The following is a 20,304-nucleotide window of genomic DNA, read 5'->3' as shown; positions in this document are numbered from 1 at the left end:
GCTTATGTAGCAGCTGTTCTGCAAAATACCACCGGCTCGCTGCCCTGCCTCTATTTCAGCGTGCCACATGAAAAGAAACTACCTGCTCCTGCAAGACCAAGGGAGGTAATGAAGTTTGAATGCGGATTACCTGCCGTTCGTTCCTGTTTACAGCACGCAAGAACAAAGGCGGGTCGCAGTGTGGACAGGGATAGCGAGCTGTTAGTGACGCGTTGGGTTAACGTAGCCTAATGTAGTCGTGCACAAATGAATGGGGAGAAAACAAAATGCAAGCTTGCTGTTACTGGAAGGATGTAAGATAATATCTAGCTCCAAGGTGATGGAAGTAGCCTGGTATTTTGTTAATTGTGCAGAGAGTAACGGGATCTGGCTTGCTGCATTATCAGCCTGTTTCCTGCTCTGTGCTTGCCAGTGACCTTAAATTTATGACTGACAGCTCTGCTTGCTTGCTTGAATTTCTGCCTTGGCCCAGTTTATTTTGTAATTTGTTGAGACGTAGCAGCTTGCTTTTCCAAAATGACTAGAGGAGCTCCAGATGCAGGCGCACCTGTCATGCAGAAGCAGTGCAGAAGAATTCTGCTAGGAACACGTCAAAAAATTAAGTCAAGCAACCTCTTCCGCCTTGCTTAGGGTCCGTATGGGTGCTGGTCGTTTCTTGATTAAAGGTAGTGATTCCTCATTCGCACACCTCCACATCCAGAGCGCGAGCCTGTGCCAGCACTTTTGGGTATAGCGGCTGATGGCTTACGTGACCCAGAATGAAGGGATGACGTCTCTGAGAGTATCTTGCTGCTTCTTAGCTACAAACCCAAGTTTGCCTACAAGTCAGTCAAGTGAGGACAGCGCACTGAATACTTGTCAAAATAGTCTGAAACTTCATTTGATGACCTGTTGAACATGGCATAAAAGATCGGCAATAAACAGAAATGCTTCTAGGATCTCTCATCAAGGAAGATGCTGGTGCTAACTTTAAATATGACTTTGTTTAGCCTCGCATTCATTTCAGCAAAAAAAATGGGGAGAGAAGTGGATTGATTACAGCGGCCAGATGAAGTGTTGGCAGGGAGCAGTTCTTTTCGATGGATTCCAGCCCTGTGTTGGCAGAATTAGGAGGAAACGATCTGAAACGCTACTTTGTCAGTAGTGTTGAATATTCAGTAACAAAATCTATAAAGCCAAAATCTTTTTCCTGGTGTCTGGAAAGAGTTTTATTTCAATAGTAAAACATCTGCCATGTCACTTGCAAATTACGTCCTACATAATTTATTATTAATCAGTCGAACATATAGATAAGTTATTACTTCGTGAGCCCGTGGCCTTCTGTTGAGTCTGGATTGTGCGTAAGCCTCCCTTCTCATACAGGCAAGGTCTTGCGGCAGCAAATTTTGCGCTGCCTCTTAGCACTGGAAGAATTCAGGCTTTCTTTGAGCTCATGAGAACTGTTTAGCAGCATGCACCACCCTTTAATCAATGAACCCACTGAATTTCCTCATCTGAGGAGACCATAAGGATTCTAGTCATTATATGATTTCTTTTCCTCTGTTTAGAGAGTACCTCTCTGCTTTAGGACTTTAGGAATGTGTTAACAGATTTGATGGGCTTTCTTGTTTTACTGCTGTGAAGCACTGAGCTAACAGTATTGGGATATTAGCCTATCGATCACCAAAAAGTAAGTCCTTTATAACTTCCAAAGTACTTATACTGCTTGTTGCAGAAAAACAACAGCTGCTTTTGATTCTTTACAGTATCTTTGAGCATATGAACCCATGAGCTGAAATCCCTCTTGAAAAATATGTAAGAATTACATTTAATAGTTGGAAGAGGCAGTAAACCAGGTTTGGGCATATTGTGGATATTCTGTGCCTTTTGTGTTTGTTACTGTTGCCTCAAAATTCACAGATGTCTGCCTGCGAGGCAGCAGCAAAGCTTACTCAGGTGGATGAGCCTGAAAGACTTCACAGCAAAGATGATCCATCTGGTTTAAGACTCTTACTTGGTTTATTAAGGATGAAAATGTTTCACCACTTACAGGTTTGGTTTATTTTTTCCTGAAAATTTAACTCTGCTGAGGTCAAAAGATTTGGAACTTCAGATTTTTGGCATTTGTTTTTTTTTTCCATTGACTGCAGTCAAGCCAAGCTTTTCATGTTGTCTTGATTTTTCTTATAGCAGTTAGTAATAATTCTAAGTAACTTCATTTTTGATGGCTTTTAGTAATAAACTGAGGAAACAGTTTTAGAGAAGAACTGTCTTTTCTTTTTTTACTTCCAGCATAATGAAGCTGGTTAATGTTGGTTTACAGCAGAATTTGTAGATATGTTTGGCATTTACTGTGTGAATAGAATAACATCTGACATCTACAATTTTAGTTTGACTAGCCTGCCTATGATTTTGAGCATAGTTTCTTGGAGACAGAACTTAAAGTTGTACAAATTGCCAGAGCCCTGAAGCAGCTGAGGACACATTAGCCTGGTGAGAGGACACAGCTACCTCTCCCAGCCTCTGTAACACGGGCCAGAGATGCTCAGGCAGTCTTGGTTCATGCTAAGTCACAGATAAAATTGAAACGTAATGCCTTCCTCTTATTTATTGCATTTCATCAGTGGAGGCAGAGCGCTTTGCTGCTTGACACATGAGAACGTAGTGATGCGGAGAAGGAAGTGATTCACCCCGTGAAGGACAATAAAACAGGCGGGTCTGGGCATTCGCTTGGATCCTCTCAGTCCTGTATTAACACCTTGGCATTTAAATCGCATTCTGTTTCTTCTCCTTGCCTTAATTTTGACTTGAACAGCTTCTCAGTCTTGCTGTAAAGTTTCTATACAGGCAGCCTTTGTAGCCTGTTTTATCTCTGCTCTGACAAGTTCATGGTTTTGGAGGAGTAAAGCCCAGTTTTCTGCTGTGCTGCCCATCTTGCTTGTAGATGTCATGAATTCCTCATATATATTAAAAAAAAAAACAAAACTAAAAAGCTTAAAGAGGGAGAAACAGTCAGTTTTGTAGACTAAGTTTGACTTCTACATTTTTTAACTGTCTACCAAATAAATCCCTTTTCTGGTTTTCAGAACTAGGTTTGGACAATGGTTTAAATCATCATGGTGCCACTGACTGCAGTCACAGCTGAGAATCTTGCCCTAATGCTGTCCTTCCTTCCGTCCGTCCTTTCTTCCTTTTGTCCTTCCTTTCTCCAGTAGAAATTTCAACCCTACAAGGAGCACCTATTTGTGATAAACAGAGAATATTTGGTGAGGACATAGGTTGTGAGTTTTAGTATTGAGTTCCTTAATGGGAACTCACCCACATGTCTGAATTAGTTAACCCTTCTGCCTTGGGGAGTCTTGTTTTGGCAGCATGTAGCCCTAACACAGAAAGAGGCTTCCCCTGGGTTTTTGGAAGCGTTCTCCTCGTGCTCCTGAAAGGAGTGTTGCCCTTAATGGCTTGGCAGTGGCTCCACACCACTCACTCATCCTTAGCTAGTGTAATTACAGTACTCTACAAGCGATCCCAGCTATAACTCCTTCCCTGAAAGAAAAGTCTGTCCCATGTGTGTGGTTAAAGTTGATGGCATCCCTCTAAAAACAAAAATAAAGACTGCCATCAGGAGGATAATTTCCTGTACAAGGCAGTGTGGTGCCAAAAAATGACTAATAAAAAAGGTGGAAAGGAAAAGAAAATTCTTGCCTTGATCATTAGAAGCAATCAATTTAACATGATTAATGTAAATTATTTTAAGTGGGGAAAAATACAGTATTGCAGGGCACTTTCAGGTTTCAAGTAATTTTTTGATTAAATTTCCCTAGGTTGTAAAACTGTAATTGGGGAGGGGGAGGAGGGGAATTCATCCATATCTTTATAGGCTAAACAATCTGGTCTTGAACATATTGGAATCTGAGATAATAGTAATTAGGCGCAGAACAAAGGCATTTCTGTGCAGCTGAGAGTAAAGGAATTATCGAGTTGACAAGCCCAACACTTTCCTCCTCCGCTCCCAAGAGTAGAAATCACACTTTTAACAAAATGTTCCTGCGTTTGGTGCATCACTCAGGTATGCAGAGATATGTCAACCTCAGTGCCACTACTGTTTCTGAAGGATTTTTGTTTTCGATCCCTTGCCTTCTCTGACAGAAGTTGGGTGTTGTTTTGGGGGCTGCCAGTCTAACATTCCCGCAACAGCAGCAAAATAACTTGCAGAATTATAAAATGAGAGATAATGATGAAAAGGAGTAAGACGACTCTGGAAAACTTTGCTAGGCAGCTTGCAGGTTAAATGAAAACAAGCTTGTGTTTTTAGTGTAACTGTAAATTAAAGGTTGACTGTCTTGATATCAACATTTTTATTGTTCTTGTGCCCAGCGTAGCCAATTAAACAGTGAATCATTTTGGGAGAGCTGTTTGTTCTGTGACCGTAGGTTGTCCAGCCGTTCATCTTTGAGACACTTCCAGAAAGCACTTTGCAGACTCACAGAGTCGCTGGGGTTGGCAGGGACCTCTGGGGATCACCCGTCCAACCTCCCTGCTCGAAGCAGGGCTGCTAGAGCAGGCTGCTCAGATCAGTGTCCAGTCAGGTTTTGAGCATCTCCAAGGAGATGGATGACTCCACAACCTCCCTGGGCAACCTGTGTCCCAGTCACTCATACAGTAAAAATTCTTTTTCTTATGTTTAAATGAAATTTCCGATATTTCAATTTGTGCTCATTGCCTCTCATCCTGTCACTGGGCACCACTGGCAAGAGTCTGGCTCCGTCTTCTTTACACCCTCCCTTCAGATACTTATACACATTGATAAGATCCCCCTACAGTCTTCTCTTCTCCAGGCTGAACAGCCCCAGCTCTCTCAGCCTCTCCTCATATGAGAGATGCTCCAATCCCTTCATCTTTGTGGCCCTTCGCTGGACTTGCTCCAGCAGGTCCATCTCTCTCTTGTACTGGGGAGGCCAGAACTGGACACAGCACTCCAGGTGTGGCCTCACCAGGGCTGAGTCAAGGGGGAAGGATCATCTCCCTCGACCTGCTGGCAATGCTCTGCCTAATGCAGCCCAGGATACCGTTGGCCGCCTTTGCCACGAGGGCACATTGCTGGCCCATGGTCAACTTGTTGTCCACCAGGACCCCCAGGTCCTCCTCTGCAGAGCTGCTTTCCAGCAGGTCAACCTCCAGGCTGTAGTGGTGCATGGGGTTATTCCTCCCAAGGTGCAGGACTTTGCACTTCCCTTTCTGGAACTTCATGAGGTTCCTCTCTGCCCATCTCTCCAGCCTGTCAAGGTCCCTCTGAACAGCAGCACAGCCCTCTGGGGTATCAGCCACTCCCTCCCCGTTTTGTGTCACCTGCAAACTTACTGAGGGTACGCTGTGTTCCAGCATCCCAGAAAATTGTTAGCAGCATCAAAGATGGGACAATCTGAGAAAGTGCCACCAGAAAACGCTGCCGTGGGAGCTCAGCAGGGACCCAGCCTGAGTGACCAGCCATCAGGCCCACAAGGTCATGTGCAGCTTGGAGCCAGCCACAGCGCCGCTTTGCCTTGCTCCCCACTGCTTGCAAGAGGACCTGGGTGCAACCCAAGAGGGCTGGAGCTGCTTCTGGGGAGGCAGGAGGTCCTACAGCACATCAAGGAGGCTGTACTGTGGTGGGGGGAGGAGAGCAGTAATGATAGTCTGCAAATCTGTAGGCAGTCAGATTTTGCTGTGTTCTCGCTCACTGAATGCGTCTCTTAAAGCCCTTTCTTGATTTTGCTAAATACTCCCTAGCTATACGGGTAAAAACATGTGGGTTGCAAACAGGCTCTTGCACGTTGACTAAATGAGGCTCCATTCTGGTAGAGAACTACCCGCAAGCTATTAAAACACCGGGGGGAGTCCCATTACTTCATACTGATCATGAGAGCTGCATATTTTTGCTTGCATTTGTCTTTTTTCCTCTTCAGTGTTTAGCCATATTTGAAGTCATTAGTAATGAGACTACCATGTGCGTTAATTTTTAGGAGATTTTTGCACAACTCTTATTCTGTAATTTTCAGTACCACTTGCTGTTATGCCAACAGTACAAAGATGTACGCTGTTAAGATTGCCTAATAGGTAATTGAGGTCAAGGCTTTGAAGCTACTGTTTCATCATCTTGCATTATTAATTCTCAGGGTTTACAGAAAGTGGCACTTAATCATTGTAAAATTGTGTATCTGATAATATTTGCTGCTCCACTTACAGGTATTCTGTTAACGTTTTCTTAATGTCTGAACATCTCATTGCTTTACCTCTTTTATCATTTTTAGTTGCTAAAGCTGGATTTCTCCTTCTCTGCTTTCACTCTTTGACATGATCTTGCAATTATTCTAATGCTAAGTCTGTGATGTCACACTTATTTCTTGGTAAATTAAAAAAAAAATCACAAGAGTTTGGGGTGGGACCTGGGGTTATGGAAGAGTTTGAGATGATACAGGTACTTCTGTATAGGAGCAGTAAGAGGATATTGTTATTGAAGCATATTAGTGTAAGAAATGCTTTGTCAAGTGTGGTGATCTCCATACCTCAGGAACCCCTTAGCCTTTATTGGGTTTTCTGGTGCTTCCTCTCCAGTTGAGGTATGTCAGGAGATGTCAGGACAGCTCTCCAGAGAGTTCTTCCTGTCGGATGATCCAGCTAATCTTTGCATAAGAAAGATATAAGGACATAAACAGGCTACGCCTTGACCTCTTTACTGCCAGTTCTCTCCCTCTTAACCATTTTGTTTCCTCTCGGTGTCTATTTATTGTACTGGGGATCTGAGCAGGTTGTCCCAAAGCTTGTAACATTGAGAGGTCTTAAAAGTTCGAGTAATTTGCAAAGGAATTGGAAAGTGTGAAATTGCTGGAGCCCGTTTATGCGTTTAAGGTACAAATAGTCTCCTTAAGACCTGCAGTGCTTCAGATCGAGTGCTGAGCTCGCTTTTCTTTTCAGTGGTACCTTTGTACAGCGCACAGCAGATCTCTCAAGCCGGGCCAGCCGTCTCCACTCCTTTGACCAGTTCGGTGTACGTTTTCTTTCTCACTGCTCTTCCAGAGAGACACAAAAAGCTATCAAGATCTGTGCCTCCAGCAACTCTTCAGGCTGTACTGCTTGATTTGTGAATCCGGGTCCAGGTATTTAGGCCTCAAATAGATTGTTTTTATCTTCATCTTTTCATGATGGACTTCTGTCCACAGCTCGATTGATGCAACGGGCTCATAGCTCAAGGAAGGATAGGCAACAGAAAGGCTGTTTAGTGCTTGTCAAGGTAGGGCATGGTTAGAGCGAACAAGGGGAAGCATGTCCAGGTGTTGTGCTCGTTATGTTTTCTTCAAGCTGCCATTGTCAGGCTGTTGTTTTTTTTATATTGTTTGTCTTCCAGAGTACTTGAGTCGATGCATTGCTTAAATTGGCATAGTCTCATCCTTGCTGTGCTACTTGACCTGGTCGTGTGTCAGCTTCTCCTGGACTGTGGTCTGTCTTTGTCCATTGGCTAGTATTAGATTTTGCACTTAACCTCGTTCCCTTCTTTATGTTGGCAGTTTTGCATCAGCCCTTGACATACTGAAGCTCTGATGCTAACAGGAAGTAGCTGATTCTGAAGATTTTCTTCAAGAATGCTGCTTTTTATTTATAACAGTACGGAACAGTGATGGGATAGAAGCGTGAGGGTTTTTAAAGCTTCTTCAGGTAAAATAAGCAGCTCACATTTATTCTTGGATACTGAATAGAGTATCTATTTCCTGATTTCTTCTATAAGAGGTTATGAAACACTTGAGAAATACTCTAATTAAATACACTCACAAAGTGTATCGGAGGAACTGAAGTATATATTCACCTTTGGCCAGACAAACCTGTCAGGTCTCGTGTAAGCAAACTTTTTCTCCTGTATTTTTTAATGAATCCTAGAGTACTTGTAACAGTTTCAGAACTTGCAACCATGCTTTCTCGGCAGACGCAGACACCGTTTTGACGTCAGAAGCCCAGCAGCTCAACGCCCGCATTTGATTTCATGCTGATGACGTGCACCTATAGCCGTGACACCTGAAAGCATCAGCTGGGCAGTAGCAGGCAGTGGATGTGGGTGTTTTTGTGAGTGTTTCAAAAGGTTTTGCGTTGAGATTTTCCTCAGCAGCGTTAGCTAATATAGTGCAAGTCTTCTATGTTTGGTTTTGGCGAACACCAGCACCTCAGTGTCAGCAGTGTGTCGGCTGAAAGATTTGCAGGGGTTTGGAAGTCTAGAGAGGAATGAGAACCAGAGTCCAGGCATTTCCATATTGCTGAAATTCTCTTCGAGCTGTTTCAGACCATCGGTCTCCAGCTGTCAAGAACAGCTATGGGCTCCACAATTACGGTTTGTGAAGCTGGTAAGCAGCAGAACAAGCTTCTCAAGAGAAGAGCTGGATCTGTCATGTTGGAGACTGACCTTAGCTTTTCAAGCTTTTACCACACTAGGGAAGAATTTAGCTTTACAGAATCACAGAATCACAGAATCGCTGAGGTTGGAAGGGACCTCTTGAGATCATCTAGTCCAACCCCCCTGCTCAAGCAGGGTCACTTAGAGCACATTGCACAGGATTGCATCCAGGCGCGTTTTGAATATCTCCAGAGAAGGAGACTCCACCACCTCTCGGGGCAACCTGTTCCAGTGCTCTGTCACCCTCACAGTGAAAAAGTTTTTCCTCATGTTCAGATGGAAGTGTCTGTGTTTCAGTTTGTGCCCATTGCCTCGCATCCTGTTGCTCGGCACCACTGAAAAGAGTCTGGTCCCATCCTCTTGACAATCTCCCTTTAGATATTTGTATACATTGATAAGATCCCCTCTCAGCCTTCTCTTCTCCAGGCTAAACAGGCCCAGCTCTCTCAGTCTTTCCTCATATAAGAGATGCTCCAGTCCCCTAATCATCTTTGTAGCCCTTCGCTGGACTTGCTCCAGTAGTGCCACATCCCTCTTGTACTGGGGAGCCCAGAACTGGACGCAGTACTCCAGATGTGGCCTCACCAGGACTGAGTAGAGGGGGAGAATCACCTCCCTCGACCTGCTGGCAACACTCTTCCTGATGCACCCCAGGATACCATTGGCCTTCTTGGCCACAAGGGCACATTGCTGCCTCATGCTTAACTTGGTGTCCACCAGCACTCCCAGGTCCTTCTCCGCAGAGCTGCTTTCCAGCAGGTCAACCCCCAACCTGTACTGGTGCATGGGGTTATTCCTCCCCAGGTGCAGGACCCTGCACTTGCCTTTGTTGAACTTCATGAGGTTCCTCTCTGCCCACCTCTCCAGCCTGTCCAAGTCTCTTTGAATGGCAGCACAGCCCTCTGGCGTATCAGCCACTCCTCCCAGTTTGGTATCATCAGCAAACTTGCTGAGGGTGCACTCTGTCCCTTCATCCAGGTCATTGATGAAGAAGTTGAACAAGACTGGACCCAGTCCTGACCCCTGGGGGACACYGCTAGCTACAGGCCTCCAACTAGACTCTGTGCCACTGATCACAACCCTCTGAGCTCTGCCATTCAGCCAGTTCTCAATCCACCTCACTGTCCACTCATCTAACCCACACTTCCTGAGCTTGTCTATGAGGATGTTATGGGAGACAGTGTCGAAAGCCTTGCTGAAGTCTAGGTAGACAACATCCACTGCTCTCCCCTCATCTACCCAGCCAGTCATTCCATCATAGAAGGCTATCAGACTGGTTAAGCATGATTTCCCCTTGGTGAAGCCATGCTGACTACTCCTGATCACCTTCTTTTCCTCCACATGTTTGGAGATGGCTTCCAGGATGAGCTGCTCCATCACCTTTCCAGGGATGGAGGTGAGGCTGACTGGCCTGTAGTTCCCTGGGTCCTCCTTCTTGCCCTTTTTGAAGACTGGGGTGACATTGGCTTTCTTCCAGTCTTCAGGCACCTCTCCTGTCCTCCATGACCTTTCAAAGATGATGGAGAGTGGCTTAGCAATAATGTCCGCCAGCTCCCTCAGCACTCGTGGGTGCATCCCATCAGGGCCCATGGATTTGTGGGTGTCAAGTTTGCTTAAATGATCTCTAGCCCACTCCTCCTCCACCAAGGGAAAGTCTTCCTCTCTCCAGACTTTCTCTCTTGCCTCCAGGGTGTGGGGTTCCTGAGGGCTGGCCTGAGCAGTAAAGACTGAAGCAAAGAAGGCATTCAGTAACTCTGCCTTCTCTGTATCCTTCGTCACCAGGGCACCCACCCCATTCAGCAAAGGGCCCACATTTTCCCTAGTCTTTCCCTAGTTTCCCTAGTTTAAAAGGCTTTCAAACTTAATGAATTATTTTGGAAGCTGTTTAATTTCTGTTATGGGGCTTTTATTGCCTGTTGATTACAGCTTAACTGTCTTATTAGGGACAAAAGTACCATCCCAGTCCGAAAAACATTTTCTCATAAGAATTTACGCTGTGAGTCATTGCATTTATTTATCTCCATATTTATTGCAGTAAATCCTTCACTTCCTCTGCACAACTAACCGCCCTGTTTGGTGTTTGTTGTTCTCACAGAAATTGTGGCAACCACGTATTTTGTTTTTCTGCAGTATTCATGCATGTAGAGAACAGCACTGGGGATTTTTTGGACCGGCTTCCCGTTTTGTGTCATGCGTGCATGTTACAGCCTTTGAAGCTTTCTCCCAGTAAGCAAAAAGCACATTAAGCAGCATGTGCAAATGAACAACAGCACATCTGCTAATTGTGCTAACAGATGGAAATAGGAAAAAATTACTTTTCTAATGCTAAAAGTATTTATAGAAGCCATTATCCATCTTTCATAACACTTTGGTTATGGACGGAGCCTCTTTCTGGTTCAGTAAAGTTGATCAGGCTTTTGCAGATGGTTTAACTTGTTGAGGCAATGGTAGAAATGTGAAAGAAATGCGGATGCTTCAGTGCTTTTGTTTTACATGCTTTAGGCAAATAAATGGCTCAAAAGGGAAGCTTTCATTTTGCATTCTTTAGAAAATTGGGTTGCTTTAAAATGTAAACATACAGCAGGTTGCTGAAGGCAAACAAGAAGTCTCTGCGGTCTCTGAGCGGGAGCTCCCCCTGCGCCTCACCTGCCCCCAGGTTGGTTTGCAGAGCAGCGGCTAAAGGGTTTGACTTGCAAAAACTCTCACCAGGCCCAGGCAGCTCAGATTTCCTCTGCCGTTGTAATTTATCCATTAAGATCCGAGATCCCAAAGGCATTTCCTCTCTTGGGAATGAGTGGCATCTTCCTGGGGGGAAGCGTTTGTAGYGCGGGCTGAGAAATCGGGATGACTTGGATAGTTTTCTTCAAGGGCTCTCAGTAGAGCCCTTTCCAAGAGCGGCATCGCCGAGCTTGCCAGAGGGTCCGGCGCCAGCCGCAGGGCTGACCCCGGTTGCGTTGGAGGAGCGGGGTGTCGGGAGCTGGCGTGGGGCACTCGTCGGCGTGGCAGTCTCCATGCTCTCGGCACCACGTGCACCTCCCYGCTGCCGCGCGGAAGCGACTCGGAGCGCGCCCAGGAGATTTTCCTCATTTTCGGCAACCTGGGCACAAACGTAAGTGGTAATGAGCAAATTGGCCACGGTCAGGGCAAAACCTGAGTCGTGCRGTGCTGCAGCTGCGTGACCAGAGGACTTGCAAAACTCTCCGCTCCTGAGGGAACATGAGAGCTGTTATGGGATCCTAGCTGGTTTTGGACCTTAACCTGCGGGGGCTGAGCAGAGGCGGTGGGTGAGCCCTTGCCCTAAAGCAACCCGTTATCAGCAACGGAAATAGCCGTAGCGGAGGAATCTCCCTCYGCCTGCCTCCGGCCAAGCTGCTCCATGAGCCAAAGGGCAGATTTGACGAGAATGTCAGGACCTACGTCGCATTCGATCCGGGGAACCCTTTTCCTGGGGGAGCTGCTTTGTCCTCGTCAGCTGGCTTGGTTCCATCACCTTGGCACAAATGGGTTTTAAAGGCAGCGATCCCTGGCTACCCCGGCAGCTTTCACACCCAGCCTCCGAATCCATAGCCTTTTCCTCTTGTGATAACCTTTCCGGAGTGCTTTTTTTCCTTTATCTTTATGCTTCGCTGAGGAACCACAAAAAGTTTGCAGAAGCAGAGGGAAATGGCTTCTTCTTAAGATCTTGAGCGCCTTGAACATATATGCGTCTGCTTCTTCATGTTCAGAGTGCTAATGCTTCCCTCCGTCTCTGCAACACGTCTTCCACCTCTCCTCTGAGCAGTGTCGCACTGGAGAACGAGCAGGCAGGTCACTGACACTGTTCACATAATTTCTGTATCCTGTATGTACTGATATTTTTTTTGGGGGGGGAGGGGGAGTCCAAAGCTTAATGTGTCTTTTCTTCCCCACGATACCTGGATTTTTTTCCAAATAGTCAAAAATAGAGCAGCGTATTTTTTTYCCCCCCCCTGCAGGAATAATACAGCAGACTTCCTTAGGACTTAGATACAGAAGAGATCTAATAAAGCCTTTTCTCATCGGTTTGCAAAATCAGGATTGCCTGACGTTCAGGAGCAGCTTTTCGATTCTGCAGTGGAGAATACGGGCCGTTAAAACTGATGCTGTTTCCTCCTGCAGCTGCTAGGCAGAGAAGTTTGAAGGCGATGCCTACGTACAGGTCTTCCACCCCCTGCTCCCTCCCAGAGTCTGTCTCCATATAGCTAAAATGTAATTACAGTGCTTGGCAAATTCTTAAATAAAATGGTGTAGAAGCTGAGCTAAGGAGATGACAGCAAGGAAGCAGTCAGAATTGGAAAGCCACCTCGTATTTGCAATTTTCGTGTTACTCGGAGGTTTCATTCAGCTCCTTTTTAAATGGGCGGGGGTGTGCGGGGGCTGCGGGGCGGAACTGCTCATTACCGCAAGGCAGCGGAGAAAGGAAAGGTCGCTTTTAAAGGTATTTCACAGGGCTAACGGGTAAATCTAGCCGATTATTATGTCCTGCTCCTGAAAAACTGACTGCAACTGAGTAATGTCATCTGATCATTGCTTGGTTACCGGTGCTCAGAAGACCCTTTTATTCGACTAAACTGCGCTTTCAGTAAAAGCGCAAGTAAGGTGCCGATAGTTGTTGTTTGGAACTTAACCTTGGTGATAAACTATGGATTAAAATTGTGCTCTCTTAGCTTTTTCCCATTTTTTTTATTTAAATGTTTTCTTTAACACAAAGAAGGAGGGAAGGGCAGGAGCAGCTGACTGGTTTTGTCATCGATTTATTTTTTGTCTCAGCTTGAATTGTGCAGAACTGTAAATCTCAAAAACGGGAAGGTGGATCAAAAGGAGCATGGGAAAACACCTAGGTCCTTGCAGTGGTGACTGAGGAACAGTTGTGGTAGGCTGGGCGTTTTCCTGCGGGAATGGGAAAATACAGCCTCCAGACCCCAAAGAGGGTGCAGCAGTGTCCGGTGACTGTTCCCTTATTTTGCAGCAGCAAATCCTCTRACGTACTTCTGCAAATGTAGGAATTGATGGCAGAAGCTGAAGTCAATATTATGAGTAGTAACAAGAAGATAAACTTTGCCAAATACTGCGGTATGTAAAATGATGCCAGCAGTGGGTATATGAAGGATAATGAACTAAACCTGCTTTTTAAAATTTATTTTGTTTTATTTAGTCGGTTCTTATGTATGTTTCTGTAAAAACATTCCCAAGATAAAATTTTGCATTGCAACTTTTTCAGAAAGCGCTAGTCTTTTCCGATAGTTGTCACAGTACTTTTAGTGAAGTATTGCGTTTGCTTTGGTTACTTGAGCAGATATTTTTTTTTCAAATTAAAAGCTTATCGTAGACAAGCAGTTAATCAGTAGAACTCAATGTGGTATAAAACGTTGAAAAAAGAAAGAGTCAACCTCTCTTAGAGATGCCAGTTCAGGTCAAATATCTGTTTTCCAAAAGGTTCATAATTCTTAAGTGCAAACGGTTCATAATTCTTAAGAGCGTGCTTCAATATGCTTTTATTTCCRTACTTGTCTATATTTCTATACGGAAATTCCTCAAAGATATATAATTTGTGATAAACTTCCATTCTGGCTTGGTGCTGAGGTTATTTATGTGCTCAGGGTAAAATATATTGTAGTAGTAAAATTTTATAGCCTGCCATATTTCAGGTAATTTTTAAAACTCATTTCAGTGCTGTATGTCTTTAAGGCAATAAGTTCATCAGTTGAGACTTGAGTGAATTGATTAAACAATACATCAGGTTTTTTTTTATCTAGAAGTGATGAGTTAAGTTTTGCTTTTCAACGTTTGCTTAACACAAACCATTGCACATACAATGCCAGCTAGCAAAAGCATGCAGGACAAATGAAAATCCTGAACTCAGCAAGCTGTTTGAAATTGAGACCTTTTAGCAGAGCTCATACTAAGAATATCTGTATTTTATTTATTTGTTTAAAGGTTATTTGTTAAACTTCTTTGTATAAACAAAACTGTTTTGTTCACGTACGAAAAAACAGAGGAAGAGTTTGAATGGGAGGTAGGTCCAACTTTCTGGTCCGTGCTGTAACCCAGTTATAAGCTAATGATATTGCAAGATGTGGTAGGTCTCATAAGTTCTTATATCTGCTCATGAATTTTGAATTTCTCTTCATTTGGTTGCCCCAATATGATTGTCATCAGAGGAAGCGGTGGTTTGGCCAGCACTGCTCATGAAGCAGATCCTGTCCATGCTGCTCCTYATGCCTTCCCCCAGGCCGAGCCGGCACGTGTGCTGCCTTCCTCTTCCTCCAAACTCCCTGGCGGCTTGGGGCAAAGCTGCTTTAGTCCTGCTCCCAAGCACGATAAACGCTCCCGTTTTCCACAGTTTCTTTTCCTAGGCTTGGGAAGTGAGGGCCTTCCTTCAGGGCTGCTCTTTGCTGGGTGCCGCAGGGCAGCGCATGGGATGGTGGGTGGTGCGCGCRTGTTAGTGTCCCACGGGAGCTGGGAACAGACCTGCTCTACTCTCCTGCAGGATGTGCTGAGGGTTATGATGTTTTACTTTATATATATTCTTCTTGGTTTCCGGTTCCCAGCTGGTCATCGTATACTTTTCACAGGTTAGACCGTATTTGGTGAACCGTATCATTTGATACGTGTGCTGTCCATGCTGTGACCGTGCTGTGCCGTGGGATGGCGGTTGTGTTAAGGGTATATTGGCATTGTCTGAGCTTCGACTTCCTAATTTAGGTCTCTGAATCCCGTTACTCCGTTTTGTACGGAGGAGGCCTAGCTCCCAGCTTAGACAGGGCACAGACCTCTCAGGTTGGGTCTTTCCACCCCAAACAAGGCAAGGCTGCAGGTSCTGCTCCCAGGCGTAAGGGCAAGTATAGGAATGCACGCCTCGTACCTCCCCACTGCCCAGCACACCTCCGGGGAACGGCGGGGCGGTTGGGTTACCCTCTTACTCCATATATCTTCCACTTTGAAATTTGTGAAGGTGAGGTTGATAAAGGGCAAATAAAGGTATTTTAAGATTAGATTTCCTCCTTGAAAACCTCATCCAAGCACGCGCTGAACCCCCTATCAGCTGGTTGAGTTGTTTCTGATGAAGTTTCATGTGTTACAGCATCAGCGCTTCTATAGTAAAATGTCAAGGTAACAATCAACCTTGAGTCTCCCCCTTCATCAGTCTTTGGCCTGACAACTCCGATGACAGAAGAAATAACTTCAGCATAGAGATGCCGAGCTAGCTGTGGGACGTGATGCCCATCCAGAGGGACACAACAGTGGCCCCACCAGGCAAAGCAACTGCCAGCATTGACTAGATGAGAGTTCTGGCTTGCTAGCTTACATCGCAGGAGCTTAAATGGTCTTTGACGTGACCCGCCGTCTCCTTCACAAACTGCTTTGATAGTGGGGGCTCTCCAGCAACAAGCTCCCTGACTCTTCTCCCTCTCAGCATCAAGACCACCTGGATGTAACATGCTTTTTCTCATCAGTGCCTTTCTTGGTGACACAAGATAGTCCAGGCTCTAATGCAGACTTAAAGCTGGGGACGTTTCCTTGGGGTCGCCCATATAAAGAATTAAAGAGAAAGAAGTTCCATTCAAGTAGGTAGGCCTATGTAAAAAAAAGAAATTTCCTGGCTTTGCAAAACCTGCCTCCTAGCCCATCTTTCTGGTCCTACACTTAGGATCTGTCCTTGAAGGGAAGCTAAGGGAGGGTAAGATGCGCCGCTGTGCAAGTCACGGGGAGCCGCAGGGCGGGTAGGTACCGCCTGGCGAGGGACGTTTGCGCCCAGCTTCCACGTGCGGGGGGAGCAGCACACCTCCACCGTCAGCATTCGTAGCAGGGTGCTGGTGCGCCCGTTTGTAATGCGGCGTCATGTACCGCTCTGATTAAGTTTTTGCTTCTGATTAGTCAGGACCGCACATGAACAGATGCGCAGCCGGAGACGCGTACGCTGTTCATCAGGAGCCGTCAAGCCATATGGCATGCGAAGAGGGAATATTGCAGCCGTGCAGTGAGGCCCTCCTGTTCGGCAGCCACGCGCGCACGGAGCAAGTTGCGTGCTAATATATTCTTGCCAGGGCTGTCAATCCCTTCCTCGGGAGAGCTGGCACAAGCGACAGGATGGATTTGGGAGCCTTCTTTCTCCATTGGGGTCCTGCTTCTGCTAAGGCGGTTCATTCCGACTGTCTTTCCATTTGAAGAGTTGGTGAAAGCAGGGGTGAAAATGCTTTTGAGCTGCCTGTACGGCGCTGCTGTTAGATGCATTATTCTGCTCTGCAGGGAAGAGCAGGCAATGACATGCCGTCAAGCCCTCCGTTCTCTCGTTCAGCTTCCATCAAGTCGACGATTACGGCTAAGAACGTTAGGGACCCTAGGTGACTGCAAAAAACCAGCAAAAAAGCTGCTAGAAATCTTCCTGGGTTTGGTCAGTATTTGAAAAAACTGGTAGTATTGCCAAGCTGGGTCTTTTTGCCTCCGTGTAGCTGGCTGCCTTTTACTGAGCTCTGTAACGCTCATGCATTATATAGTGCATTATATAGTGCAATGTATTTAGCGCAGTGTTCTGACTGACTTGCTCTGATTTTTATTTATCCGAGAACAGACTGAAAATGAGTTTTGGTGCTGTGAGGAAAACAGTCAGTAATACTGAAAATATTCATAATAACCATTAAATGAGGGGTTTCTGGCATCACTGGTTATTATAAGTAACTTTTAGTTTGTGTCAGGGTAGTCCATAACATATCGGAGCTGAATACAAATGCAAAAGGTCACCTTTTTTTGTTTGACATTTTAACAGACACAAGCTATCTGGAGGTTCCTCTTGCCAGAGACAGCCCGAGATCTGGGAACCGCTCAAACAGACGTGTTGTTTAGAAGYAGTTAATTCAAAAACACTTTAACGTGATACTCAGGTATCAAAACCATTCTCAGAAAATTAAAGCTGCCTGGTACATGCCTGATGCTGAGAAGTCCAGCATCCTACAATGTGTTTTTGTAATGAATGCTTGTAACTTATGCCGTCTGGTTTTATTTCTTCCAAAGCACAGAGTTGTAGCTCTCTTGAGAAAAAAGCATTAGCGGTGGTGGAGCTTTCCCTAAAGTGTGTTTATATTTTTGCTTCTCCTGCTATGATGTTTTTGGCCTTAAACTGTGTTTCAAAGTTCTTTGGAGACGCTCGGAGCACTGAGCAAATAATTCATGGGCATCTCTTTGAGGCACTCTGGAAAACAGTCATGGACAACATTTCTAATCAAACGTAGTTCTCTGTTCCCGTGTTTAAAACGAGCTTCACGTTTTGGAAGTTACCAAAGCTTTGCTGTTCGTGACTGCCTCTCGGGGAGAGTCGCCCACCTTTCCCTCCAGCATATTAGACGGAAGTTTTACCCTGCTGGCGCCACCGTGGGCGTTCAGCACCGCCATAAGCCTGTTCTGGCACCTCTGTGACCTGCTGGTTGTAAATCTGACTGTGCTTTTCTTCCAGGAGGACTTTCGGAATAAAGTTGAAGACTACATTAAGCGCTACGCGAGATGATGAAGGGCGATGGATGGCAGGACCATGGCTTTCACACCGTAGAGTTGTCTTTAACTTCAGCAGCAGCGGCAAAACCAGCCCGGATTGTACTAGTCCTGTGTCCATGTTGTACTGAAGAAGAAAACTAACTTCATAACTTGTCCATGTTAAAAGGAGAGTTCAGCATAAATGCAGCAAGAAATTGTGTATGTTGGTTGAAAAAAGTTGTTTGCTTACTTTTAAAATGTTTACTCCTCTGAACTGTACTGTATATCCTGTTGATGAGATATGCTTGAGAAGTTAAGAGAAATCACTATTGAAATTGTATTTACACTTTTTTTTTTTTAATTCTTCTTGCCTATTTTGGGGGAGGGGGGAAAAGAAAAAGGAAAAAAAGGTGGTGTGTTTCTGGAACACTTCGAGTTGGCAATAAAATGGTCTCTCGTGTACCAAATCCACAATCCCGTTGCCTTTGATGAGCAGAACCAACCTGAGCCTTTTCCAAGAGGCGCTGAACGAAGGCTTTAAGAGCTCGCCAGAATGCGAGTAACAGATGAAATCCTAGTTCTGGGCTTGAGATTCTGATTATACGTCACCTACATACATTTTTGCCACACGTTTGGAATTTTTACATCGTCATTTTTGGCTCCTGTTGGGGCTACAGCATTTTTTGTTCCTATTCATTGTGTGAAGTAGTTAAAAGACATATAGGCTAATCCCTAACTTAAGTAAATGTGTAGTATTAGTAAAATAATAAAAAATATATATATTTTTTTATTTTTCTGTGAAAATGTAATGAAAGGGAGGGTTTTTTTGTTGTTTTTGGTTTTTTTTTTTAAAAGAAATCTGCCTCTGGCTTTCAGATCTGGATGTGGTGAGGCACTACCGGAGGCTGTTCGATCTGATGGAAGTAAATTCCAGCACCGTTATTTGGAGAGCACCTGACTGTGTTCTTCCAACTTCTGCCCTGAAAGGGAATGACTAATAATAATGCATTTAAAAATAATACGCGCTGCGCCCTCTTTTAACACTCCTGTGAGCCTGGCTTTTGGGGTGACCCCGCAGAGGGCTCGGCGCACGGGGGAGGCAAAGCGGAAGCGAGTCGAGCTTTTCCAAACAGACGAACCATCGCAATAAACGTCCCCGTGGCTGCACACGTAGCCAGTGTGCGCGTAGCAGCACTTGTGCCCCGACTGCTTTTTCATCTCCCCCGAACGACTGCGCTTCCTTCTTTCCCGGCGTCGCCTTGCGGGGAAACGCGGAGCCCGGAGGACCCAGACTGGCTCCATCCCCRGCGCCTCCGAACGGGGTTGCGGCTTCGTTGCTGCAACGTTGGGTGAAGCCCGCGTTGCTGCTTGCACCTTTTCCCGTGCAGCTTCGCAGGCTGCTGTAGGTGTTAGCGGAGGGCTGGGAAAGCAAGGAAAGGAAGCGTTCGGCTTGGCTTGCAGGACAGCCGTGTCGCGAGATTCATCTTTGGATAAGGTCACCTCTGTGTCTATTTATTTAAACTGAATATTGATCAGCAAATTAGTTTAGCTGCCCGCTTAAAGTGATAAATATTCCCAAAATAACAATGTCAGGAAAGACGAGAAATACCATAGTCACAAAGATAGAAAAGTAAGTCCAGTTTTTGCTTATTTAAGCGGGCGGCTTCTGTCACTGTGGCTGTATCGGCTTGTTTTAAGGCGGGCGGGTGCTCCTTGCTGCGGAKGCACCCTGGTGCCGTTACCTTCCTCCGTCCTGCGGCGAAAGCGGTGAAACGAGCGCCTTGCTCGCTCGCTCGGAGCTCTTGACCACGTCGAAGTTTTTCTAGATAATGTGCGGCTTTGGGGACAACCAGCCGTTGTTGTTGCTTTCATTTTTTTTCTTATTAGTGTTTATCCCTGGGCAGGCTTTCGGAAAGCCTCTCCAGAGCTTCCTGCGGGCAGGGCTCGCAGCCTCCACAGCCCCGGGCTCCGCAGCAAATGCTGCTGCCTTGCTTTGCTCTGCTTTTCTCTTTCCTTTTCTCTTTTATTCTTTTTTTATTCTATTCTATTTTTATTCTTTTCTATTCTATTTTCTATTCTTTTCTATTCTATTCTATTTTCTATTCTATTCTATTCTTTTTTATTCTTTTCTTTCTATTCTTTTCTATTCTTTTCCATTCTTTTTTATTCCTTTCTATTCTATTTTCTATTCTATTCTTTTTCTGTTCTATTCCATTCTTTATTCTTTTCTATTCTATTCCTTTTTTATTTTCTATTCTATTCTTTTCTATTCTATTTTCTATTCTATTCTTCTCTATTCTTTTCTATTCTATTCCTTTCTATTCCTTTCTATTCTATTCTTTTCTATTCTATTCTTTTCTGTTTTCTATTCTATTTTCTATTCTATTTTATTCTATTCTATTTTTTATTTTTCTTTCTATTCT

At 45.0% G+C, this 20,304-nt stretch overlaps 1 protein-coding gene across 10 annotated transcripts in view; it reads left to right on the top strand.

Moving 5' to 3' along the window:
* The window catches only part of UBE2F (ubiquitin conjugating enzyme E2 F (putative)), an 85,513-nt gene extending 66,845 nt beyond the window's left edge, over positions 1-18,668 (top strand). For 5 of the 10 annotated variants that reach the window (XR_003256951.1, XM_026087205.1, XM_026087220.1 and 2 more), the window contains one exon: positions 17,865-18,355. Coding sequence is in view for 4 of the 10 variants with exons in the window: in XM_026087205.1 (XP_025942990.1) it covers positions 17,865-18,030 (166 nt within the window). In the remaining 6 variants the exon portion in view is untranslated. Of the gene's footprint in view, positions 1-6,930; positions 7,113-12,369; positions 17,296-17,864 lie in introns of all 10 variants that reach the window. The other 5 variants (XR_003256962.1, XR_003256948.1, XR_003256950.1 and 2 more) reach the window with 4 other exon arrangements.
* The last annotated feature ends 1,636 nt before the right edge of the window (positions 18,669-20,304 follow it).

Source organism: Apteryx rowi, unplaced genomic scaffold (genome assembly GCF_003343035.1).
Source record: "Apteryx rowi isolate R43461 unplaced genomic scaffold, aptRow1 scaffold_12, whole genome shotgun sequence".
Classification (NCBI taxonomy): Eukaryota; Metazoa; Chordata; class Aves; order Apterygiformes; family Apterygidae; genus Apteryx; species Apteryx rowi.
This window is presented reverse-complemented; position numbering and strand designations above follow the sequence as displayed.